At 36.6% G+C, this 27,795-nt stretch overlaps 1 protein-coding gene across 3 annotated transcripts in view; it reads right to left on the bottom strand.

Moving 5' to 3' along the window:
• Positions 1 to 27,795, bottom strand: part of LOC115232408 (A disintegrin and metalloproteinase with thrombospondin motifs 7) — a 313,827-nt gene that overhangs the window by 147,444 nt on the left and 138,588 nt on the right. For all 3 annotated transcript variants that reach the window (XM_036511342.1, XM_029802264.2, XM_029802265.2), the window contains exon 12: positions 20,553 to 20,616. In XM_036511342.1, the coding sequence (XP_036367235.1) occupies positions 20,553 to 20,616 (64 nt within the window). The remainder of the gene's footprint in view (positions 1 to 20,552; positions 20,617 to 27,795) is intronic.

The raw sequence follows: 27,795 nt of genomic DNA, 5'->3' as shown, positions 1-27,795 counted from the left end.
AGATTGGAGCAATCTGAAGATTAATCAGCCGAAATTGCAAGGATGATCGGGTTCTTGACTGAGGATAGAAAGCTTTGAATGACCTGTCCTTGTTTTTTTGTATCGTTTATTTTGATGTTTTGTTGTCCCTTTTTGTAATTACCTAGTTGTCCGGATGTTTTGCATTCTTGTCCCATTTTGTATCTTATATATACATACACACACACACACACACACACACATATATATAAATGTAAAGAAACAAATATTTGTTCTTTTATTAGCAACATCTAAAATGTGCATTGTACAATACAAATATGAAAACCAGGCATTGTGAGTGTTTATTGAGCAAAAAGACCTAAGCTCCACGAGGCTCCGGCGGGGGGGGGGGGTTAAACCCCGCTGTACTCTTTCACCACAACTTTCTCTCACTCTTTCTTCCTACTTCTGCCACAAAGCAGAGGAACCATGGTGTGTAACCCACTATGGTGTCATAAACTTTCAGACCTTAGTCTAGATTGCGAATCCTCTGTACCCCAGAATGATTCAGCTCTCCACCCATAAAAAGCCACCGTTTACGGAATGAGGATAACAGCGTAGCTTTCGTACCCATGCAACTGCCTGTCTATCGCATGTGGTGGGTGGATCTTCAAGTTGCCACACGCATTTTTAGTAGCTTAGAGCAAGTTCGAATTAGAGATTATTCTTTGTGGCTAATGGCATGAGTCCTGATTAGAGGAAGAGGAGGAGGAGAAGAAGAAGAAGACAACAGTCGCCTCACACTGTTTCCAACGATTGGAAAATGTGTGTGTGTGTGTGTGTGTGTGTGTGTATTTTCTTATACAAGAATGATGTTGACAGTAACTTCTAAAGATTATGTTAAAAAGCCCCTATCACATATTACTTATATGTAAATCTCAATGCCAAATATTTCAACATATCTATTATGATTTCTGCCTGATTAAATATTGTTAAGGTATAAAGGGAATAAGGCATTTCAAATAAGGTTGAAGTTATTATTCTAGTTATATATGCAATATAATTTTGAATAAGCAATTCATTGAAAAAGAAGCTATGAAAGATCTGGAATAATTCCTTTTGTAAAAGGTTACTGCTATTTTACTCCTATTTCTAACACAACCCAATCTAGTGTTGTCACCAGCTGCTTATGATATTTATGCAATTTACGAAAATCTCATCAGAAGTACACACACACACACATATACATACATACATACATACATACAAGACACACAAATTCCTAATTTTTTTTGTTTTGTTTTTTTTTTGTCTTTTATTTGGTTATTTTCTTCATTCAATTTATCTATCACTCGAAGAACAGCACTGATTCTGCCAGCTTTCTTCTCCATTACACTCTGGGATAGTCTTTAACAAAATATTCCTTGGCCAACTAAATCACACACTTTGTGCCAAAAGGAACGGAAAAAAGTAAATAAAATTAAAAAAATAAAACAGGTAACAAGGAAAGAAATTCTATTATTTCACCAAATGAAAATGATACAATTCTTTCATCTCATTTGGACAGCATTCAAAGACTTTAGAGATTTTCTCCCCATTACATTCACAAGAATGAACAAAAATAAATGGAAATATGACATGTGAGTTACCAATAAGAAATAAATTTACTAAAACTATAGTCAAGATTGTATTGTTTCTTTATTACATCTTTATCCATCTATATTTCTTTCTATCAACCTAATTTCATATCATTCTATCTATTTATCTGTCAGCTAACTCACACACACACACACACACACACATACATACATATGCCTCAAATAACTGTGCGACCCAGGCAAGTAAAGAAAATGGATGTTGATGATAATGATGATTATGACACAAACATACAGACACATACATATGTACATACATACATACATACATACATGTATGTATCAGTCAATTTAGCTAACTCAATATCCAGCTATAAATCTATCTACCTATTTTTTTATCTACCCTTTTATAAATGCAGTTACCTATTATTTATCCAGTAAGCAATTTTCATACAATTAGGCATCACACACAGGTACATACACACTCCATACATAAACACACACATGAGAATATATATATAGATGACAATAGTGAATGTACTGGCCACATCGGACAAGAGCACCCTCGGAGGAGCCGTGTGGGCTGAAACGACTGGGGGGTGGCCGTGCTACCACAACGTAAACAGTGATGCCCAACAACACCTGCCTCTAGGCTCCAAACACTGACCCATGTGACTCACTCTGCCCTGTCTTCACCCATCCAGTTTCACACTTGAGAACATATATATATGATAATATATTTATATATATATTTGAGGATATATATATATATAACAGGACAAATACATATGTTCACTCTCACACACTCACATACATCACACGCATTCTCATATATATATATCCTCATATATATATATATGAGCGTCCAATAATACTATATTTCTTCCATGTCCTCGCGTTGCTGTGTTTTTTTGTGCTTTCATGTTTGGATTAACTTTATATATATATATATATATAAGAATGCGTGTGATGTATGTGAGTGTGTGAGAGTGAACATATGTATTTGTCCTCCTGTTATATACTCTCTCCATGTGGTTTTATGACAAACGAATAACAAACCTCATATTTCTTCAGTGACTCACTAATGTTAGTCTCATTAGTACTGAACAACACCAAAATATAGTTGTACATTCAAACAACCAATTAGATCCACTGTTTTCTCTCTTTCCCACCCCCTTAACACCTACCATATCAATAACATTATAATATCACTATGAATCCGTTGATACATTCCACTATATTTCTTTTGAACTCTACAAATAAAAGAGGCCCCTAATAAAAATAAGGAAAAAAAAGAGAATAAACACTGCTTTGTCACACTTTGGGAGCGTTTCCATGAAATCTTCCTTTAGATGTCCCAGATGCTTTTGTTTATTTTTTTTTTTGTGGTTTCTTGATTTTACTGAGTGATCACCTGTCTGTTAGCGTCAGTGTAATTTAATAGAATAGATAAAAATAACTATTAAAAATTTGTTTAATTAATGTTCAACATATAGGTGCAGGATTGGCTGTGTGGTAAGTAGCTTACTTACCAACCATATGATTCCGGGTTCAGTCCCACTGTGTGGTGCTTTGGGCAAGTGTCTTCTACTATAGCCTCGAGCTGACCAAAACCTTGTGAATGGATTTAGTAGAAGCTCGTCGTATATGTGTGTGTGTGTGTGTGTCCCCAACATCACTTGACAACCAGTGCTGGTGTGTTTACATTCCTGTAACTTAGCAGTTTGGAAATGAGGCCTATAGAATAAGTACTAGGTTTACAAAGAATATGTCCTAGGATCGATTTGCTCGACTAAAGGTGGTGCCTATGGTGCATAAAAAGCACCATTCGAGTGTGATCATTACCTGTGACACCTTACTGGCACTTGTGCTGGTGGCACGTGTAAAAACATCCGATCGAGGTTGTTGCCAGTGCTGCTGGACTGGCTCCTGTGGAGGTGACACATAAAAAGCACCATTTGAGAGTGGCCGCTGCCAGTAGTGCCTGAATGGCCCTCATGCCGGTGGCACGTAAAAGCACCCACTACACTCTTGAAGTGGTTGGCTTTATGAAGGGCATCCAGCTGTAGAAACACTGCCAGATCAGATTGGAGTCTGGTGCAGCCATTTGGTTCACCAGACCTCAGTCAAATCGTCCAACCCATGCTAGCATGGAAAGTGGACGTTAAACGATGATGATGACATACATAGACATACATACAGACCTATACAAATATATGTGTCTGTGTGTGTATTCTGCTACTGAAGCTGAAAAAACTTCAACTGTTAATCAATGTTTTACTTGACTGTACATCAGACAGTTCTGATAATACAAAATAATGAAATTTTATAGATTTTGAGTACATAAAATATTTTGCTGATACCAGTTCAACGAATAAGCAATTAAATCCGATTGGGCAAACTAATTTGAAAACTAACAGTACATCTATGGCTGCAAGTGGGGATTCACGACAACAGAGAAATAAATATAAACAATAATTGAATAAAAAAAGAAACTTAGTGAGAAACTAGTAAAAAAATAATGAATATAATAGACTATATATGTATAAATATTCTTTAAATTTGTTTCAGTCATTTGACTGCCGCCATGCTGGAGCACCACCATTAGTCAAGCAAATCAACCCCAGGACTTATTTTCAGTTTTCATCTACCAAATCCACTCACAAGGCTTTGGTCAGCCTGAAGCTATAGTAGAAGATATGCAGTGGGACTGAACCCGAAACCATGTGGGTGGTAAGTAAGCTACTTATCACACAGCCACTCCTGCACCTATATAATACATATATATTATATATATATATATATATATATATATATATGACAGGCTTCTTTCACTTTCCATCTACCTAATCCCAAATCCACTTACAATGCTTTGGTCAGCCCGAGGCTATAGTAGGAGGTGCCACACAGTTGGACTGAACCCAGAACCATCTGGTTGGAAAGCAAGCTTCTTCCCACACAACCATGCCTGCACTGATTGACAGACAGATAGATGTGGGAGGAGTGGGGATGTGTGGTGGAAAGGTGTATCATAGTAGGTGGGCGGGTATGTAGGCAAATCGGTAAAACACACTCTTACACAAACATGTCTCCTTTCCAACGATGCCATACAATGTTGAATAGAAGTGTAGTGTGCATTTTATATTTTATTTATTTATTTTATTCATTTATTTATTTTGCTCTCGTAAATAAACTTGACGGGGAAAGAGCAGTATTTTCAATATTTTCATGCCTCAAGTAGATATTACTTTATAACTGTAGTTCACAATTTATTCGAAGATTTTCTAAATTCAAATATTTCCCATATTAGCTGTTCATGTTCTTTTTCTTACAAGACCTGCCATCTGGTGCGGTAAGAACATAGGAACAGAGCCAAAACGTTGTTGATGAATTGTGACAGTCATCTCCAAAGAGAATTAATCGATGTAAAATTTGGAAGTGACCCATACTTCCAGTACATTCAATATGCTATACTTCAAGAACACTCAGTCGTTCAATGTTTGGTTTATGTAGAGGATAGTGTCAATACATGTTATATAGAAGCTGCTTGTTATTATTCACTATGTTTCTAAGTGAAGAGAGATTTTGTAGGTGATTGCTGTTCAGTCAGATAAAGTGGTTGTTTTATTTAGGATTGAAAATTCAATACAGCAATATGAACCTATCGACATAAGGAAATCATTTCAAATGAAGATTTACTTAAACAGAACAAGAAATGTAAATGATGGAAGCATATTATAACAGAGCGCAGGCATGACTGTGTGGTAAGAAGCTTGCTTCCCAACCACATGATTCTGGGTTCAGTCCCACTGCGTGGCACCTTGGGCAATTGTCTTACACTTTAGCCTCAATCTGGTCAAAACCTTGTGAGTGGATTTTGTACATGGAAACTGAAGAGAAGCCTGTCATATACATATCTATATGTGTGTGTGTGTGTGTGTGTTTGTGTGTACATGTGTTTGTGTGCATCTTTGTGTCTGTGTTTGTCACCCACCACTGCTTGACAACTGGTGTTTGTGTGTTTATGTCCCCATAACTTAGCAGTTCAGCAAAAAGAGACCAATTGAATAAGTACCAGGCTTAAAATAAAATTAGTTATTTCATTCAATTAAGATTCAACTGGTGCTTATTTCATTGACCCTGAATGGATGATAGGTAAAGTCGACCCTGGTGGAATTGGAACTCAGAACACAGAGATGGACAATAAACCACTAAACATTTTGCCTGGCATGTTTAATGATTCTGCCAGGTCACTGCCTTAATATTAATGGTCTCAAATTTTGGCACAAGGCCAGCAATTTCAGGGGAAGGAGTAAGTTGATTACATAAACCCCAGTGCTCAACTGGTACTTATTTTATCGACCCCCAAAAGGATAAAAGGCAAAGTTGACCTCAGCAGAATTTGAACTCAGAACATTAAATTGGGAGCTAAACTCTGGTGTGCTAATTATTCTGTCAGCTCACCACCTTAATAAAAATAATAATAGTAATAATAATCATCCTTTTTCCTACTATAAGCAGAAAGCCTGAAATTTGGAGGGAAGGGTATATTCGATTACATCGACCCCAGTGTTTCACTGGTACTTTGCTTTTCATCCATTTGGGGCCAATAAATAAAGTTGACCATGTCAGAATTTGGACTCCAAATATAGCGACGAGTGAAATACTACTAAGCCTTTCATCCAGCATGCTAACAATTCCACCAGCTCACCACCTTAATAATAATGGTTTCGAATTTTGACACAAGGCCAGCAATTTCAGAGGAAGGGGCAAGTTGATTACATAAACCCCAGTGCTCAACTGGTACTTATTTTATCACCCCGAAAAGGATAAAAGGCAAAGATGACCTCAGAGGAATTTGAGCTCCTAACATTAAATTGGTGTTAAATTCTAGTGGGCTAATGATTCTGCCAACTTGCCACCTTAATAATAATGATGATAATGATGATGATGATGAGGAGGAGGAGGATGATAAATTTATGCATATATGTGTGTGTGTGGAGGCGCAATGGCCCAGTGGTTAGGGCAGTGAACTCGCAGTTGGAGGATCACGGTTTTGATTCTCAGACCGGGTGTTGTGTGTGTTTATTGAGCAAAAACACCTAAAAGATCCACGAGGCTCTGGCAGGGGATGGTGGCGACCCCTGTTTTACTCTTTTGCCACAAATTTCTCTCACTCTCCCTGTTTCTTGAGTAACGCTACGATGGACTGGCATCCCATCCAGCTTGGGGGAACACATATACCACAGAAACCGGGAAACCGGGCTCATTTTTATTTATATATATATATATTATATTGTTTGCTGTATAGTTGATGAACTTAGATGTATGTACACCTGAATATTTGTACTGAATCCTACCAGAATACCTTCCTAGTTACATCTATTTTATACATATGAGAATTAGTATATCAATCACTGTGTTTTACACTGTTCCTGTTGTGGCCACTGCTCCTCAGAGCTGGCTGATCACACATCACCTCCATACATTCACTCCTAACCACTACAACCACAACTACCAGCAATTCACTAACCTCTAGAATTCGCTCTCAGCTCCTCTTCTATCGTTTACTTGTTTCAGTTATTAGACTGCGACCATGCTGGAGCACCACCTTCAAGAGTTTTAGTCAAACTTATCAACCCTAGTACTTATTAATTTTTTGTAAAGCCTGATATTATTCTATCTACCTCTGTTGCTGAACCACTAAGTGATGGGGATGTAAATACATGAACATCAGTTGTCAAACAGTGTGGGGCGGGGTGACAAGTACATACACAAAGACACACGCACACACGATGGGCTTCTTCAAATTTCCGTTTATCAAACCAACTTGCAAGGCTTTGGTCAGCTCGAGGCTATAGTAGAAGATGCTTGCCCAAAATGTTACACCATAGGAGTGAACCCAGAACCATGTGGTTGGGAAGCAAACTTTTTGCCACACAGCCAGGCCTGCTCGATTGATTGATTGATTGATTGATTGATTTATTTATTTTTTTTTTTTTAATTCTTCTGCAGGCAGAACTTTGAGAAGGTCATTCATAAGCCTGAAACTTACTGGTCTTAGAAAACCCCTTTCCTCGGCATCAAATCATTAAAAAAAAGTGTATTTGAATATGCTTCTTGCTTTGTTTACAAATTCACAAAATGCACAAAATCAAATAGAATATGAAGTAGATTATTTAAAGCAAGAAGCATTCAAACAGCTGAAGTTTAGTTTACCATCAGAATTTTAAGCAACAGCACCAGCAGACAAGATTTAATTTATCGTGTTTTATTTCTTCGTTTCTTTTATCACAGAATTTTACCAATTTAGGAATTGTAGGTGGAGTTCTTATACTGACGTAAAGTTTTTATATGAAATTTTCCTTGCTTCATTACAACAATTCACCTTATATGAATGCATTGGTGGAAGTGACAGTGTGTATGCCATTCTGTGTGAGTGTGCATGCATACATATATATCTGTGTATGTGTGTGCATGCATGTGTAGTTATACACGAGTGAGTGTATGTATCTGCATATTTGAGTGGTGTGATTAATATTCCATCTTTACTATCTTCAACCATTTTGCTTTTTTTTTATTCTTTGTCTGTTGCTTTATATATTTTTCAATTACATTTTTCAACTTAGTTTCTAAGTTGTTTGTGTGTTCATTTCCATATGACAGTATGTGTGCATGCATGCATGCATGTGGTGTGAATGGGTACATATGCATGTATATATGCCTGTATGTATGCATGCGTATAAATAGTGTGTATGTATGTATATATATCATCATCATCATCATCATCGTTTAGCGTCCGCTTTCCATGCTAGCATGGGTTGGACGGGTCAACTGGGGTCTGTGAAGCTGGAAGGCTTCGTCAGGCCCAGTCAGATCTGGCAGTGTTTATATATATATATAATATATATATATATATATATATATATATATATATAGTAGAAATATGTTTTGAAAAAAAAAAAAATTAAATACACGTGGAAATGTAAGGGTAAAATATGAAAAATCAACGAAAATGCATATTGTAGATATAAAAAGGCTATTTATGACAGGTAGTGACAAATATATACATTTAGAGTATTACCAGTCAAAAAGGTCATTATTATTGATGGTTATAAGAAGTTAATAATAATAATAATAAGGTAATATATATATATATATCATCATCATCATCATCATCGTTTAGCGTCCGTTTTCCATGCTAGCATGGGTTGGACGGGTCAACTGGGGTCTGTGAAGCTGGAAGGCTTCGTCAGGCCCAGTCAGATCTGGCAGTGTTTATATGGCTGGATGCCCTTCCTAACGCCAACCACTCCGCGAGTGTAGTGGGTGTTTTTACGTGCCACCTGCCAGGTGCCAGACAGAGCTGCGAACGGCCACGAACGGATGGTGCTTTTACTGTCACCGCACGGGGCCAGGCGAGGCTGGCAACGGACACGAAGGATGTTGCTTTTACGTGTCACCGGCACGGGGCCAGGCGAGGCTGGCACGGACACAAACGGAGTGCTTTTTTACGTGTCACCGCAGGGGCCAGGCGAGGCTGCCAGCGGACACAAACGGATGGTGCTTTTACGTGTCACCGGCACGGGGCCAGGCGAGGCTGGCAGCGGACACAAACGGATGGTGCTTTTACGTGTCACCGGCACGGGGCCAGGCGAGGCTGGCAGCGGACACAAACGGATGGTGCTTTTACGTGTCACTGGGCACGGGGCCAGCGCTGGCACGGACACAAACGGATGGTGCTTTTAGTGTCACCGGCACGGGGCCAGGCGAGGCTGGCAGCGGACACAAACGGATGGTCTTTTACGTGTCACCGGCACGGGGCCAGGCGAGCTGGCCAGCGGACAAACGGATGGTGCTTTTACGTGTCACCGGCACGGGGCCAGGCAGGCTGGCAGCGGACACAAACGGATGGTGCTTTTAACGGTCACCGGCACGGGGCAGGCGGGCTGGCAGCGGACACAACGGATGGTTGCTTTTACGTGTCACCGGCACGGGGCCAGGCGAGAGGCTGGCGCGGACACAAACGGATGGTGCTTTTACGTGTCACCGTCACACGGCCAGGCGAGGCTGGCAACGTACACGAACGGCTGGTGCTTTTAACGTGTCACCGACGGGCCAGCGATCTGGCACGGATGATGGTGCTTTTCACGTGTCACCGCACGGGGCCAGCGAGGCTGGCAACGGACAAAACGGATGTGCTTTTACGTGTCACCGGCACGGGGCCAGGCGATGCTGGCAACGGACTGAACGGATGGTGCTTTTACGTGTCACCGGCACGGGGCCGCGAGCTGCAACGACACAAACGGATGGTGCACCGACATATATATAATATATATATATATATTATATATATATTATGCATGTGCATAAATAGTGTATGTGTAAGTCTTTGTATATTATGCATGTGTGGGTGTGAGGTAAGAATATAGGCACAGGTGTGTGAGGTAAGAATTTTACTTCCCATACACTAATATGCACTCACAAGGTTATCCACACACACACACTCAAACACACACGCACTCACATGACATTTCTGGTTCATCTCCACTTATATAAACTAAGCAATAAATTTGATCACTTCTTGACCTGTCAGAGCCAATGGTACTGATTAATTAGTACCAGATCATCATCATCATCATCATCATCATTTAACGTCCGTTTTCCATGCTAGCATGGGTTGGATGGTTCAACTGGGGTCTGGGAAGCCAGAAGACTGCGCCAGGCCCAGTCTGATCTGAAAGAAATTGATATATCCCTTATCTTGATATATCAAATGAAAGAAATTGATATATTCCTTATCTTTATTATCCATCTACTGAAATATCTCCAATGACAGAGTGAAAAACTTGCTGTTTAATTTATTAATCTGATATTCTGAACCCTACCATGTCTGACTATATTTATTGGAAATAACTCAAAATATATTTTCTATAATTAGTGTAATTTGGTCCTAAGAGATGGTTAGTGGTACCTTCAGAGTTTATTGTATAGACTTACATAACTTTTTATATGCTTAAAGCAGCATGAAAATTGATGAAATGGTTCCACTAACTACTGAAATGATCATAACCATTTAATGAAGATATATAATATAATTATCCATCTTCCTTCCTTCTTTTGTCTATATTCTATTATACTCTGTGAGGAGTGCACCAACTGCTCAAATGGTAAATTTCCTCAGATTTACAGTTTATATAGAATGCCTTGCAGATTCAAAGAATATGATTTCTAATTCTCATCCTTATACATTTTGTTAGCCAGGATTTTGCATTAAGTGCTGATTAAGGCATCAGGCCAAATTCCCAAATTCCCTACTTTCTCTCACTACATATGTATATATGTATGTATATGTCTTAAGGCTGTATCATGCGCGGGGACATAGAAATAATCGGACTGAATACCCAATCGCGCGATTAAACCATTGGGAGTGAAGGACTACTAGCCTTTGTTAGGACATCCTTCTAGGAGAAGGTAACTCAGGTAACTGGGATAACTCCGACATAAAACCTGCAGCTCAGTGGTTACCAATGATGTTGACTTGTTCTTCTTTTTGGATTATGGCTGCTGTTGCTTAGTGAATGGGATTGACTCAGTGCACAGCCTTTCCTCACTTTAAAAGAAAATTTCTTGCACAGGCATTGCATGATAACAACATTGATTAAGCTTCGTGCAATGGCCATACTCGATAACGAGGAGACAGCCTGTATGTATGTATGTATGTGTGTGTGTGTGTGCATGAATATTGATATTAGGCAAGTCACCATTTGAACAAAATACCATTAATGTTGACATTCATCGTTAACATTATAACTGGTCAATTTGCAATTTCAAAGACCTATAAAATATAAGAAGCTCTTTCCTGCAACACAGGTGAGGGTTGGTGACAAGAAGAGCATCCAAATGTAAAGTCCTGCCTCAGAAATCAATTCCCTTGCAAAGTTATATAAGTATGAGAAAACAAACCTTAAACAAATAAATGAACAATATATGTATAAGACGCATGTGTATATGTATGTGAGTATATGGAAGGATGTCGAAAAAAAAAAGAAAAAAAGAAGAAAAGTGCACTCAATACATTTCATTCAGTAAATATTTATTTTTATTAAGAGTTTGACCCTGAATTGCATTGCCTAAAGATTCACAGATATGAGTAAAATGCCCAGAGATATCTTACCCACTTCAGTGAAATTTAAGTAAGGTGTTTCCAAGCCAAACTTTTAATACACATACACATGTGTGTGTGTGTATGCATGCATATATATATGTGTATGGATATATATATATATATATATATATATTTGTGGGTATGTATGTGTGTATATAGATGTATTTGTGTGTATTTGAGTATATATATATATTTGTGTGTATATGTATATGTATGAGTGTGTGTGAGCATGCATGTGTGTATATAAATATTTATGTTTGTATGTATGTGTGTGTATACATATATTTGTGTGTATATGCGTATGTGTGCGTGTTTGGAATAGTGAAACTCAAAGTAAAAAAAGGCACGAATAGTAGTGTGTAAATATTGGGTTAAAAATACCTTTGGTTTGGAAAAGTCAAAGGCCCAACTGTTGCCCCTCTCCCACACAAAATAAGAATTATTTCACATTCTCTCAAAGTTTCTAAATTCTTACAAAGTCAACAATATACATATATATATCATTATATTATATTGTATTATATTATGCACACATACACACACATCTACTGCTTGCTAACATCCTTCCAAACAACACTCTTCTCTTTCCGTAGTCATATAAGCCATTTATAGTCATTAAATGTCTACCGGTATTTTCTATCAATGAACAACACTAACCAGCGACACAATTTTCAGACAGTTAATCACAAGGTCTCTCTCTCTCTATTATTATATTTCTTCAGTTGAATACCTACATATTGACCAAGCGACTGATCACTCATTACTAACTCTGTAATTCTAATGATATTAAATGTTTCCATAGGTGTAAAGAACACACAACACAAGTGTGTTACCGCTACGTATGTGTGTGTGTGTGCATGTGTGTGTATGTGTACACCTATGTGTGTGTGTTTGAATGCCTTAACCAGATTTAATATCAGCATTATGTTGGCACTATCATATATCTTTTGTGGTATATGTTACAGCCATTGTTATTAAATGTTATTGTGACTGCTATAGATATCAACATTTGAAATCATGACTTTACCACCACCACTACCACCACCACCATTACCATCATCATCAGCAGCAGCATATCAGACTATGAAAAAGAAAAAGTTTTGTCTATCAACCTCACCAGAAACACAACAACAACTACCACCAGCACCTCCAACACATCATCAACATCATGATTGTTATTATTATTATTATGGCAACCAGATTATAAGAAAAACTTAGAACACTGAAATAAAGGCCTTGGTTTCATTAGTCAAATATTGTTGTTCTGTCTTGGTTCTAGATATTCATTGTTCAAATCCCATTGTGGTTGGTATTGGTATATAGTCTTTCAAGGTGGATGAAAGTAATGCACTGAGACTGAACTAATGAATTGAGTCTCTATTCCTTATTTCTTTATTACCCACAAGGGGCTAAACACAGAGGGGACAAACAAGGACGTACAAAGGGACCAAGTCAATTAGATCGATTCCAGTGCATAACTGGTATTTAATTTATCGACCCCGAAAGGACGAAAGGCGTGGGCTGCTGGGTCACTCCAAAAAGCTCTATCTACGACGATTTCATCTCAATCGAAGGAGAGGGGCTTTCTCCGTCTTGGTTGCGGATCCGTGGAATAACCTGCCGGACGAGATAGTGAAGATGCCGCCGACCGCTCGGTTTAAAGTCTCTCTTGACCAGAAATGGCCTGAACTCTTTGTATGACCACCCTCCTGTACATAACTCCCTGTCTCCCCTACATGGCCTTGCTTTTGCTTTTTGAGCCAATAAAAATTGAATTGAATCGAAAAAAAAAAAAGGCAAAATCGACCTCGGCGGAATTTGAACTCAGAATGTAACGGCAGACGAAATACCTATTTCTTTACTACCCACAAGGGGCTAAACACAGAGAGGACAAACAAGGACAGACAAACAGATTAAGTCGATTATATCGACCCCAGTGCATAACTGGTACTTAATCTATCAACCCCGAAAGGATGAAAGGCAAAGTCGACCTCGGTGGAATTTGAACTCAGAACATAACGGCAGACGAAATACCGCTAAGCATTTCGCCTGGCGTGCTAACATTTCTACCAGCTCACCTTTTTTTTTTTTTATGAGTCTCTATTCCACCAAGGTCATCTTTGCCTTTCGTTCTTATGGGGTCAATAAAATAAGTATCAAATGAACAGTATAATCAAGCCTTGTGCCTATAGTAAATAGAATTATTTGTGATTAATCTATATTTTGTCTCTTTTCATTTGTCTTACTCTCTTACGTTCTGGCATTTGCTAAAATTTTCTTGAGAACATTCCTTTCTTAGTGGTAAGACCATAGCGGATCTACTTCTAGGATAATGGATGTCCACGTAGTGGTCATCCCTCTTATATGTATGTAATATAATTTTTCTGTATCTTCAGATTTTAATATGCTAGACCACTGGTTTTAAATTGATATTAATCAAATTAATATTCAATTTTTCACCCTTATTATTTTAAATTTAAATATGTTCTTTAACCGGCAAAATTCACTGCAGAAATTTATTTTTAACGTGCCAAAAAAAGACTTTTGAAAGATAACTCCAAGTGTAATTGGTAGAACTCTATACATGATCAATCTCATGTGGATGTCTCATGTATAGTTCTGAAAATTATAATTGCAAAGACAATCACACTGATGAGCTACAGACAATTACGTGAGTAATTATGTAAATTTATGATCCATTTGTCTTGCTCGCTTACATTCTGGCGTTTGCTAAAATTTTCTTGAGAACGTTCCTTTCTTAGTGGTAAGACCATAGCAGATCTACTTCTAGGATAATGAATGTCCACGTAGTGGTCATCCCTCTTATATACATGCTTATACATATATATATATATGTCCTTATATATACATACACACATTGTATTCACATCCATATAGATATGTACATGGTTTGGACAAAAATAATGGAAACATCTAGCACCATAGCATCATAATTTTGAAATATCTATAAAACCATCAAAAGCTTGTTTACTTTTTTTTTATTTATTATTAGTGTTGCTTAATATGTTTTGATAAAATTGCTGTTTCTTTTTGGATATCATGAAATAAAGGTAATTAAAATTCATTAAAATGACACATCTATCGGACTTTCGAAGCAGTCAAATTGTTGATGCTCATATAGCAGGTGCTAGCATAACAAAAATAGCTGAAATGTTTGGTATATCAAGAAGTGCTGTCTCAAAAGTAATGACAGCCTTTAAGAAAGAGGGAAAAACCTCGTCGTCGAAACAAAACTCCAGAAGAAAACCAAAACTTTCAGATAGGGACAGTCGGACTCTTTCAGGCATTGATAGAAAGGACCACAGAAGTACAGTTCCCAAAATTACTGCAGAGCTTAATGACCACCTCGAGAATGCAGTTTCAACAAAAACTGTTCACCAAGAGCTGCATAAGGCCACATTTTATGGGAGGGCTGCAATTAGAAAACCACTTACTTTCAAAAACAATCGTTGCAAAGCGTTTAGAGTGGAATAAAACCCTACGGAACTGGTCCCTAGAGCAGTGGAAGAATGTTATTTTCTTAGACGAGTCATCCTTTACCCTATTTCCGACCACCGGCCATGTATACATGTGGAGACATCAAAAAGAAGCATTTGACCCAGGCTGCCTTCTTCTAAGTGTTAAACATGGAGAAGGATCTGTGATGACCTGAGAGGCTATATCTTGGAAATCCACTGGCCCAATGGTTTCCCTTCATGGCAGAATTAATAGTCAACACTATTTAAGCATTTTATCTGATCAAATTCATCCTACAGTTGCAGAACTGTTTCCAGGGAAAAACCCAACCTTTCATGATAATAATGCACCAATTCACACGGCAAAAGTTATTACTGAATGGCATGAGGAACATTCTAGTGAAGTTGAACATCTTATCTAGCCACCACAGTCCCCAGATCTCAATATTATTGAATATTTATGGTGCATTTTAGGAAAACAAGTAAGGAGTCGAATTCTCCACCATCATCACTACAAGAATTGGAGACTGTTTTAGCTGAAGAATGGACTTGTACAATTCAAACTTGGTACAAGTCCATACCTCAAAGAATTCAAGCTGTCTATTTATAAATGTTCTAAAATCTTTCAGTGGAAATATTTATGCAGATTCAAATATATGTCTTGTGCTGCTTTCTCTAATATAATTCCAGTACAAGTTGTACATATAAATGATGACTGATGCAGTATTGAACGAAATTAAATATAAAATCTAGGAATACTTTTTTTTTCCAGTATGTCTGGCATCAAAGTTTATAGAACATTAAGGTCACCCTTCATAGAGGAGCAAAGCTGAACTTTTGAATGGCATCATACTCAACATTTTGCTATGGACTGCGATACTTGACTTAGTGTGGTGACAGCCATCATCAAACACAAATATACAATGATAAAGAGGAATTTGTTAAGATTCATGGTTCCATTATTTACATATTTATAGATTAACATCAAGACAGGGAAGATAACAAAATGGAAATCTCTATAGTCAAACCTTTAGAGTTTATTTGAATGGAAGCAGCTCAAGTAGTTTAGATATAATGTTGTACCATGTTTATATGATTTCCAATTCAATATAATATAGCTTGCTTCAGACTTAAAATCTTCATTATATACACACATGCACACCATCTGTCTGTCTGTCTGTATGTATGTATATATGTATGTATGTATGTGTGTATATATATATATATATATATATATATATATATATAGATATATAAGTGGCAAATATACTTCACGATGTTGTGCAGCTACTGTTTATACCTCGCTCAGAGATTTAATATTACTTATATATATGCACTATTTCATATGAATCAATGTCACACTGGGGTCACTTCACAAAGAGACTGATAAGAGAAGAGTTAAAAGGGAGAAAGAGAATGAGTAATTGAAAGATGACACTTTGTGACATTCAACACATGCTTTGAAATAATAATAATAAATGATAATAATGATAATAATAATAATAATAATAATAATAATAATAATGGAAGATGAGAAAAGAATGACGCTGCTTTGTAACAATGACACTCATTTACAACTTTTATGTGATGTCAAAACAAAGAGGCACAAATCCACACACAAACATATACACAAACACACACACATCTATATTTACGGAGTTAACTGGTACTCCTCAATAAGATAAGTTATGCTTCTAATTTTTAAAAAATTTTTCTTTAATACTATTAAATCTTATTGATTATTTCAAAATGTATAGGTTAATCATAACGTCTTCATTTATGTTGTAAATTTACTTTATGTTATTTAGACCAGAAGAGTGGCTATGTATCTTTGGATCGAAGAATTATTCATTTTTGAGATTATCAATCTTGATATTGTCAATTTAAATATATCGTCACGAAACATGCGTCGTCATTTTAATGTGTATTATTTAGTATAATAATTTCTAGTACAATATTGATAACATATTTAAATGTATATTTTATTATGGATAATATTTTTCATTATTAATTGAATTACTTTATGGAGGTTCTGTCTCTTAATTCTATATATATATATATATATAGCGGGAAAGAAGCAACAAGAATGGATAGGTTTTTAGTACAATCGTTTCATACAAGGACAGGCTTTATTAAAAGTTGTAAAAATTACAGCATATAAACGTGTCCCGTACTCATCAGCTAAAATACATGTGAGTTCTCTAGACATCCTAGTGGTTGAGGCTATACTCATGAAGTAATGTAGATAATTAAGTAACATAAACATAAACAGATTTCCAAAGTTCATTACAGTTCTTTAAAGATGATGTACAGTCTTATCACAGAATTTTAAAAAAGTTTTAGTAGCATCACAGAGAAGGTGACCTAATCCATAGAGCACATATGAATTTCCAGAGATATGATGAGGGATTACATACTCACAGAAAACAAATTTATCCATTGTTAATCACAACGAGGTGGGTCTCAATTCCTGCTTATTAGCATTACAGAGAGGGTGAATTAATCCTTTGTATAGATGCACAATCTCAAATTTACATCTACACCATTGGAGATTGTGCATCTATACAAAGGATTAATTCACCCTCTCTGTAATGCTAATAAGCAGGAATTGAGACCCACCTCGTTGTGATTAACAATGGATAAATTTGTTTTCTGTGAGTATGTAATCCCTCATCATATCTCTGGAAATTCATATGTGCTCTATGGATTAGGTCACCTTCTCTGTGATGCTACTAAAACTTTTTTAAAATTCTGTGATAAGACTGTACATCATCTTAAAGAACTGTAATGAACTTTGGAAATCTGTTTATGTTTATGTACTTAATTATCTACATTACTTCATGAGTATAGCCTCAACCACTAGGATGTCTAGAGAACTCACATGTATTTTAGCTGATGAGTACGGGACACGTTTATATGCTGTATTTTTACAACTTTTAATAAAGCCTGTCCTTGTATGAAACGATTGTACTAAAAACCTATCCATTCTTGTTGCTTCTTCCCACTTATAATCACCCCGCATTACTGTATTGTTAAAACAGTATAGTTTTTTTTTGGTGCATCTAAGTTAGGTACCATATTCAAGTAAATTCATTTAAATTAACTTGAATCTTTATTGCTTTTTGTATATATATATATATATATATATATATATATATATATATATATATGGTAAAACAGTAAGATAACAGAAGAAAGAAAGAGACCTCAATATTATGTAAATAGAGGAAATTTATCTATACAATATGTTACATTACTCGGTAGTCAAGATAAAACTCTGAGTTTCAGATGCCGAAGTGGAAATCCACAACACATCTCTTCGGTTATCTGGAAACATAACCAGATAACCGAAGAGATGGTGTTGTGGATTTCCACTTCGGCATCTGAAACTCAGAGTTTTATCTTGACTATCGAGTAATGTAACATATATAGATATATATATTATAATGAATAAGGAATGAAAATGATGTCTATGTGACGATTGAAAATGGCTGTTTATATTCTACTTATGTTACACATATGGAGATTGTTAAATGTTGCATAACAATAAAACAAAATGTCCATTTCATTTCATCAGGTGTTTTGTAGAATCATCAAAACAGTTCGCATCTTACTACTTCATTAACAAGGCTTTGACCAACCTGAAATTATTGTAGAAGACAATTGCCAAAAGTCCCACTGTGCAACACTTTGGGAAAAATGTCTTCTTTGTGCAAGTTTTTGGAAGCAAACTTCTTGAAAGCACACCCGCATCCCCTACATCTCCTTCTTGCTTTGCATAACAAAAAGTACAAGTCTTTATGTTCTATTGTTATTTGTGGGAATTTGATTTAGTAATGTATTTATGTAAAGAAATAGATTGCTCAATTATAGGATAAGGTTTATGAAATAAATGACATAGGTTTTCATAACACTGTACTTTTTCAGAAGTAGTACTGCAAATATTAAATGATAAATATGTAAAATTATATAGCTACGAGCAAAACACCCCTGTCCAATGGACAGAGCTGAGTTGTCAAACATTTAAACCAAATTTTCTCAAAACAACTTGTCTGACCGTCCCATAGGCCACCCCTTTGAGAAACACTGATTTAATCTAAATTTGAGACACCAGCAAAAGATGGATTTCAACTGATGTATTTGCATGTACAAATGCACGTTTCCACGGCTTTATCGATCGCATTCTCACCTGGAATCGATTTTTGTAATTTTTTCAAGACTTATACACGCCCTGATACCGTCGGTATCTGTATAGCAAATTTGAGCACAATCAGATGGAGGATGCCCGAGATCCTAGAAAACACACAGACAGACAGACAGAACGGATTTTATATAAAAGATTAAAGTTTATGGCATATGTAGCACAATCGACGATTCTTAGAATATAAAATGCTCTTCATTGTTTAATTTTTTATTTTTATCATTACCTAATTTCTATTGAAATACATTGATTTTGTTTCAGTTAAGTTTGAAATTAAGGAAGAATTTAGAAAGTTAATTTTGTCATTATTAAGTGTTGGGAACACAAGTCAACATGAAATTTTGGTGGAAGGTTTTAGCTTAAATCACTTTAAAACAGGAAGTTAGTATTATAGAATTAGGGACAGTCGCAAGCAGGTTGGTATCATAAGGGTTAAGGAAATTATCTTAACCCTTTCATTACCAACCCGGCTGAAACCGGATCTGGCTCTGAGTACAAATGTTTTATTTTCATAAGTTTTGAATTAAAATCCTCCACCAAACCTCAGTCACAATTTATGTTCCTAACACTAGCTGAATGATAACTAAGTTATTTTACTAAATTCTTTGTTATATTTAAAGTAATTGAAAGAAAGAGCATCTCAACAGAAATACAGTAACAAAAGGGTGAAAGTTACTGATAGAAAATAAAATTAGATTGTAGATTTGCTGGCCGGCTGACTGGTTGGCTGGATGGACAGACAGATGTAGAGGCAGACAGATGGAGAGATGGATAGATGGATAAATGGAGAGAATGATGGATAACTGAATGGTAGAAGGAGATGAGAAAGAAGAATGAATCCCAGTTCTTGAGCAATTGTTTATTTCTTGATGCTTAAGTTATGAAAAAATTGAAGTTGACTTTAATATGCTCTCAGCTCAGACTACAAAGAACCAAAATAATTTCAACAAACCGTTTGTCTGATTATTCTGCCAATTCACCTACAAATTTTTTTTTGGTAACTCACCTTTTTCTCTTTTGTTAAACTTCATTTAAAAAAAAATTCCTTTGCTATTTAACTATATGAGTTGTAACTGGAATGAGATTTGTAGAAACAAAATTTTTTTCCCTACTAGGTTGTCATAACCAAGTTATTATCAAATAGATATACTCACCTCTGTATTGCAGATTCTGTATCGTTTCCTCTCCCCAATACAGTACTTCCCTCCATGAGAAGGTCTAAAAAAGTGAAAGAAATACACATACACACCATGAGTAAATATCAAAGTAACTAAATGAAATGCTATATATGTAAATGAGAATGAGTATTTAATACTGCATTGACGGATAAAGATTCTTTATTTTTATATTAAGGTTATCATTGGTTTCATGTCAAGAAATATCTTAACAAATTTTCAAGCCAATCACTAAGAAAAATTGGTATTTTACTCCAAAATGGAGATGAACACTCATTCCCTTTTTGTGATTAGCTTGAAAAATTGATAAGATATTTCTTAACGTGAACTCAATGGTAGCCTTAATACACAAAAAAAGTGTATGTGTGTGTATATATACACATATATATATATATATATGTATATATATATATAAATAATGTGACCGTGTGTGTACCGTTGGCGCCTTTTTTTCCTCTGTCTTCCCTTCTCTGGATCTTTCCTTCTCCTATGTTTCTGACGAAGAGCTCCGCTCGAAACGTTAAACCCTCCTTCTTTCCTTCTTCCCTGAGCGTCCAATAATACTATATTTGTTCATGTCCTCGCGTTGTTGTGTTTTTTCTGTGCTTTCTTGTTTGGATTAACTTTATATATATATGTATATATATATTATATATATATATATATATATATAATATATATATATATCTTGGGTCATCCTATAAATAATGCAGCTTTTCAATTGCATGAACTAAGAGTCGGAGGGGAATGGGATAAACTACGTACATCAACTTGCTATAAAAGCAGGTAGTAATTTTGCCTTGTATTTATTCTTAGTGCAAGTTTAAAAGAGTGCAGTTCAATTTTAACAGTTATTTTTTCAAAGCTGGAAGTGACAAAGGAGCATATTCAGCAGATCTTGCTTCATGAATTCAATAAAGGCAACAACACAATGGAAAATGTGAGGAATATTAACGCAGTATATGGGGATTGGACAATAAGCCAGTGTGAACAGTGATTCCAGAAATTCTGAGCTGGAAACTACAGCCTAGAAGCTGAGCCTTCTCCTGGAAGATCTGTAGAGCTCAACAAGGATGCTCTGCCAGGAACAAAATCTAATCATAACTATTGAGGAACTAGTAGAAAAGCTTGGATTTGATCCTTCAACCATTCATTGACACCTGTGTGCCATCAGAAAAGCCAACAAATTGGGTCAATGGGTCCCTCACAAACTTTCTGAGCCTAATCACATGCAGAGAGTGAATGTGTGCTCTTCTTTGCTGTCACATCTCACGAATGAACCTTTTTTGGACTGAATAGTGACTGGTGATGAGAAATGGGTTCACTAAAAAATGTCATGCCCCGAGTAAGCCTAGTACTTATTCTATTGGTCTCTTTTGCTGAACTGCTAAGTTACGGGGGACATAAACACACCACCATCGGTTGTCAAGCAATGCTAGGGGGACAAACACAGACACACACACACATACATACATACATATATACATACATATATACGACGGGCTTCTTTCAGTTTCTGTTTACCAAATCCACTCACAAGGCTTTGGTCAGCCCGAGGCTATAGTAGGAGACACTTGCCCAAGATGCCATGCAGTGGGACTGAAGCCGGAACCATGTGGTTGGTAAGCAAGCTACTTACCACACAGCCACTCCTGCACCTACCAAAAAGTGCAAACATGAGATGAATTTTTTTCAAATTCTTGGAAAGCTCCCTAGAAATAGATGATATCTTCTTTTACCTAAATGAACTAATCAGCTGTGTCCTGAAAGCATAGCCAGAGTAAGAGTGAGCTGGAGAAAAGTTCAATGAGCTATTAGTCTCAATGGTAACAAAGGAATTTTCTCTTTCAATGGAGAACATATTAAAATAATAATAATAATAATTGTGTACAGTGCTCAGGTGCACTACAACTCATCTAAAGTGTATGTATAATCAGGTGTAGTTTCGGCGGATTTCGGAAAGCATGAGTTCCTTAAAGGATGCAGTGTCATGGCAGTCAGCAACTGATGCAGGCAGTTTGTTCCATGCTTCAGCAGCTCTGAGTGTGAAAAAATGTTTCCGAAAGTCATAGGAGCTGTGCTGTTTTCTGACTTTGTAGGCATGTCCACATGTGTTGGACACATGGAGATCAAAAAGGTGTTCAGTGTTGTTGTTGGTGAGGTGGTTGATAACTTTGTGGGATGGAAATTGTGTATAAAATGCAATTTTGCATAATAGCAAAATATGAGTATGGAATGTAGAGTTGAACAAAGGCTGGAAAGAAATTGGGCAAACAGGTTTTGTTGGATGTATAATGTTAATGAGCATGAATGGCAGAGTTCAAATGAGTTGAGAGAAACACTAGATCTAAAGAGAAATCAGATGTAGTGTTTTAAGGATAAGAACTAGCTGTTATGAATATGTGAAACATGTGGAGGATTACAGTTGGGTTGGGAGGTGCCAAGGGATTCAGATATAAAGAACCCAGAGGAAGAGGACGACTGAGGAAGACCTGACAAGATATAAAAAGGGTTAACCACCAAGAGCTGAACCTCATGAAGGAGCTGACAAATCACTGCTAGAAATGGTGAGACACTGCTTTGGTAAAAACTCACCCAACCTACACATAAAACGATGGTAATGATATCATTATGTTTACCATTCGGCAACATTATCATCATCATCATGATTTTCATCAACATTTTAGTTCAAGATTGCATGGCCTATCAAAAAATAGCAGCCAAAGTCCTTCAAGCTACACTATAATGTCTTAACCCTTTTGTTACCAACCCGGCTGAAACTGGCTCTGGCTCTTTAGTACAAATGTCTTGTTTTCATAAGTTCTGAATTAAAATCTCCCACCAAATCTTAGTCACAATTTATGTTCCTAACACTAGCTCAATGATAACTAAGTTATTTTACTAAATTCCATACACACACAAGCATGTACCTGACTCATGCATTGTTCGCTTTCCAGACATTTGTACACTACTGCATGTGCTTTATATGCACTGTCTGACAAGTTGTGGTGCACCTGAGCACTGTATACAATAATTTCATTATTATTATTATTATATAATTGGAAGTACCACAGAAAATCTCAAAATAAATACAGTAACGAAAGGGTTGAATAAATAAAAGTCACTTTGGACAATGTTGACCAGCACACTTCTAAAAAGACAGGATGGTCATGGAACCCTTACCTTTGACCATAAATCTGCTCAGTTAAGATTCACCTGGAACTAAACTACAACTTCTCTGTACATTTTCACACAACAAATGTTAGTCATTTGCATAATCCTTCAAACCACTTCCACTGCACATACTGGCTAATGATCAAAGGTATTTTAACCATGACCATCCCATCTTTTCCAGCAGAGTTTATCTCAAATTACATTATCCGCTATGTCCTTCCTTTTTTTTTTTTGTTATTAACCCTTTCGTTACTGTATTTATTTTGAGATGCTCTGTGTTTCTTTCAATTAATTTTAAATATAACAAAGAATTGTCATTTATTTTTTTTTTTTCCAGAACATCAGCTCTTCGGAGTGTTCTGCTTATGTCTTATGGGCACCTAAACAACAGCCTCTGTTGTTCCGTTGTCAAATGAGGAGGGGGTACAAACACAAAGCCGAAAACAGACACAGACAGACAGACGTAGATAGCTACCTAGATAGATAGATAGATAGATAGATAGATAGTTAGATAGATAACTGGATGGATGGATGGATGGTTGGATGGATGGACAGATATAGATAGATAGATAGATAGATAAGTTTCTTTATTGGCCACACAGGGCTGCACACAGATGGGACAAATTACAAGGTAGAGCTTTTCTGTTGGGGGATGAAAAAAACAAAAAACAAGAGAAACAAAAAAAAGGAGAAAAAAAGAAACAAAAGAAAAGAAAAAGGAGAAAAGAAGAAAAAAGAGGAAAAAAAGGGGAAGAGGAAAAAAGAGGAAGAGGAAAAAAAATATCAATAGGGATCGTGTATCACAGTGTCATGATGTACGGTGTAAAGGAGGGAAGCAGATGAGGTTTATCCGTGGGAAGAAAAGCCTACGAAAAAGACCACGGTAACCTCGGTCAATATTGTTAGATAGATAGATAGATAGATAGATAGATAGATAGATAGATAGATAGATAGATAGATAGATAGATAGATAGATTGATGGATGGGTGGATGGATAGATGGATGGATATGCAACGTATTTTGCTATATTCAATCTTGTTATTTTAAGTATGTTGGAAAGGGAGCAAAAGAAAGAAAACAATAAATAAAGTGATGGGAATACAAGGGAAATAAACCAAGCAATAACTTAATGTTTTTAAGAGTTGCTTCCCTTTTAAATAGTATTTCTTTTCATTTTAATCTTTTTTTATAAAATGTGTTCGTTTACATGGAGAAGAGTTCAGTTGTGCTATTTGAGGTAGGGGCCTTTCTCTAAACAACTGCTTGAAAGTTTGAGAATAAAGTGTAAGGGGAAAAGTAAGAAAAGGTAAAATTCTATTTGAATATATACAGATACAGGCGCAGGAGTGGCTGTGTGGTAAGTAGCTTGCTAACCAACCACATGGTTCCGGGTTCAGTCCCACCTGCGTGACATCTTGGGCAAGTGTCTTCTGCTATAGCCCTGGGCCGACCAATGCTTTGTGAGTGGATTTGGTAGACGGAAACTGAAAGAAGCCTGTCGTATATATGTATATATATATATATATATATATAAGTGTGTGTGTTTGTCCCCCAACATTGCTTGACAACCGATGCTGGTGTGTTTACATCCCCGTCCCTTAGCGGTTTGACAAAAAGAGACCGATAGAATAAGTACTGGGCTTACAAAGAATAAGTCCCGGGGTCGATTTGATCGACTAATGGCGGTGCTCCAACATGGCCGCAGTCAAATGACTGAAACAAGTAAAAGAGTAAAGAGAGTATACAATGGTATACTGACGAGCAAGAGAGAGTAAGAGAAACAAAAGAAGAAAGAGAGAGCATCTGCATGGTCATTGAGGATGCTAGAAATAGCAGCTAAATTCCTCTTAATCAGATAATGTAGTCGACAAAGACAGGGTGGTCACAGCTAAAGTCCTTTTGATCATAGGACCGATCCAAGAATACACAACAACAGTACACAGAGAAACCTAATATGGAAAAATAGGCATTGCTTGAGTTCCAAAATATAGATGATTCTCTCCCCAAATCACACCCTAATGTCTTATAAAAGGAAGGTGGTACTGAATAACATATACTTAGATACCACTAATGAAATTAAAGGTGTGTTAATATTTACCACCCAAGTGAACACACAAAACAGAGACTTTCTACACAACCCAAAATGGAATGGGTAGCCTGTCGATATTGAAGGATGTACTATTCAATACAGACCAGTGATTATTGATATCAAAGTGAGAACTGAAACAGACTTTGAAACACTGTCAATGTTTTATATAACAAGTTCTCAAACGTTTTGAGCATGTTTTTGATTTGCAGACACTTTAGTTCTATGGTTAAGTATACTTAAGGAATTTTATTTAATTCTTTTGCAGGAAGGATTAGTTCGACGAGACGTGTTCTGTCCTCACCTTCGAAACAAAACACTGGAGTTGAACTAGGGACAGCTGATAAGGGGATTTTCCTTGTGTAGTTGTCTTGTACTCTGTTTTTTTTCGTTGTTAAAAAAATGGTCCGTTCCATGCTGTTTTTACGTTTTCGTTTCTCGTTGAGTTCTACGTCTATTTGTGGTGTCCTGTACACACGTATATATATTATATATGCATGTATATATACATGTAGATGAAGGTACGTACATATATGTTTGTATGTATGCATATATTTTATTTATTACACTATTGTATGACTGAGCGCCTTTGCGTCGATTCGATTCGATTGGATTGGTTTCGTTTCGTTTCATTTCTTCTTCTTCTCTAAGCTGGTTTATATATATATATATATATATATATATATAAATGGAGATAGAGGTTGTGAGCACAACCCACCATGGGATAACATATATCCCATGCCAGTAAAGCAAGAACATCTATATGTATATTGTTGTATATTATTATGTATATGTGTATATATATATATATAGGAACATGGGTATATGTACTCATATGTATGTGTATATTATATATTATGGGTATGTACCCACTCTTGTATGGGTGCACCTCCTCTAATATTCATATTTAGATTGTACTTTATAATTTCTGAAGAGACCTTGGGATATTTTTGTAAGTGTCTCATTTATAACCACATATTAACTTATCACACCTAGCTAATATGAGCAAAATGAGATACCCATATCTACATGGCTGAAACAGCTGTAAGGTATAGTTTATATATATATTTATATTTATTTATATTCACTAATACATATTGTACTTATTGTATCATATTACTCATTGATGTGCATTGTTTTGTTCTGTACTGTTATGTTTGACCTTGATGTTCATATGTAGTGGGTTAATAAATTATGTGATTGGGTATTATCTGGTAGTTGATTATTGATTAAGGTGTATTCTCCATTTTCTTATTTTGTATATATAATATTATATATATATATATATATATATATATATATAAGGGTAAAATTAATTAGTCATCATCATCATCATCATCATCGTTTAACGTCCGCTTTCCATGCTAGCATGGGTTGGACAGTTCAACTGGGGTCTGGGGAGCCCGAAGGCTGCACCAGGCCAGTCAGATCTGGCAGTGTTTCTACAGCTGGATGCCCTTCTAACGCCAACCACTCCAAGAGTGTAGTTGATTTTATGTGCCACCGACACAGGTGCCAGACGAGGCTGGCGAACGGCCACGATCGATGGTGTTTGTTACGTGCCCACAGCACGGAGGCCAGTCGATGCGGTACTGGCTACGGCCACGTTCAGATGGTTTTCTTACGTGCCACCGGCACTGGTACCACAAAGATACAAATTCCATTGATGTTCATCTATTTTGATTTTGGTTTGATTTTGGTTTGATTTTCACTTGCCTCAACAGGTCATCACAAGTGTCACAAGAAGAAAGGTATGCACAGGTGGACTGACTACGTCCCAGGTAGGGGCCACAGGTTATGGCCTCACTAGTCTTGCCAGGTCTTCTCACGCACAGCATACTTCCATAGGTCTCGGTCTCTAGTCATTTCCTTGGTGAGACCTAAAGTTCGAAGGTCGTGCTTCACCACCTCGTCCCAGGTTTTCCTGGGTCTACCTCTTCCACAGGTTCCCTCAACTGCTAG

This window comes from Octopus sinensis, linkage group LG2 (assembly GCF_006345805.1).
Source record: "Octopus sinensis linkage group LG2, ASM634580v1, whole genome shotgun sequence".
In the NCBI taxonomy this organism is placed as follows: domain Eukaryota; kingdom Metazoa; phylum Mollusca; class Cephalopoda; order Octopoda; family Octopodidae; genus Octopus; species Octopus sinensis.
Note: the sequence above shows the minus strand (reverse complement) of the source record. Positions and strands in the feature narration are given on the sequence as shown.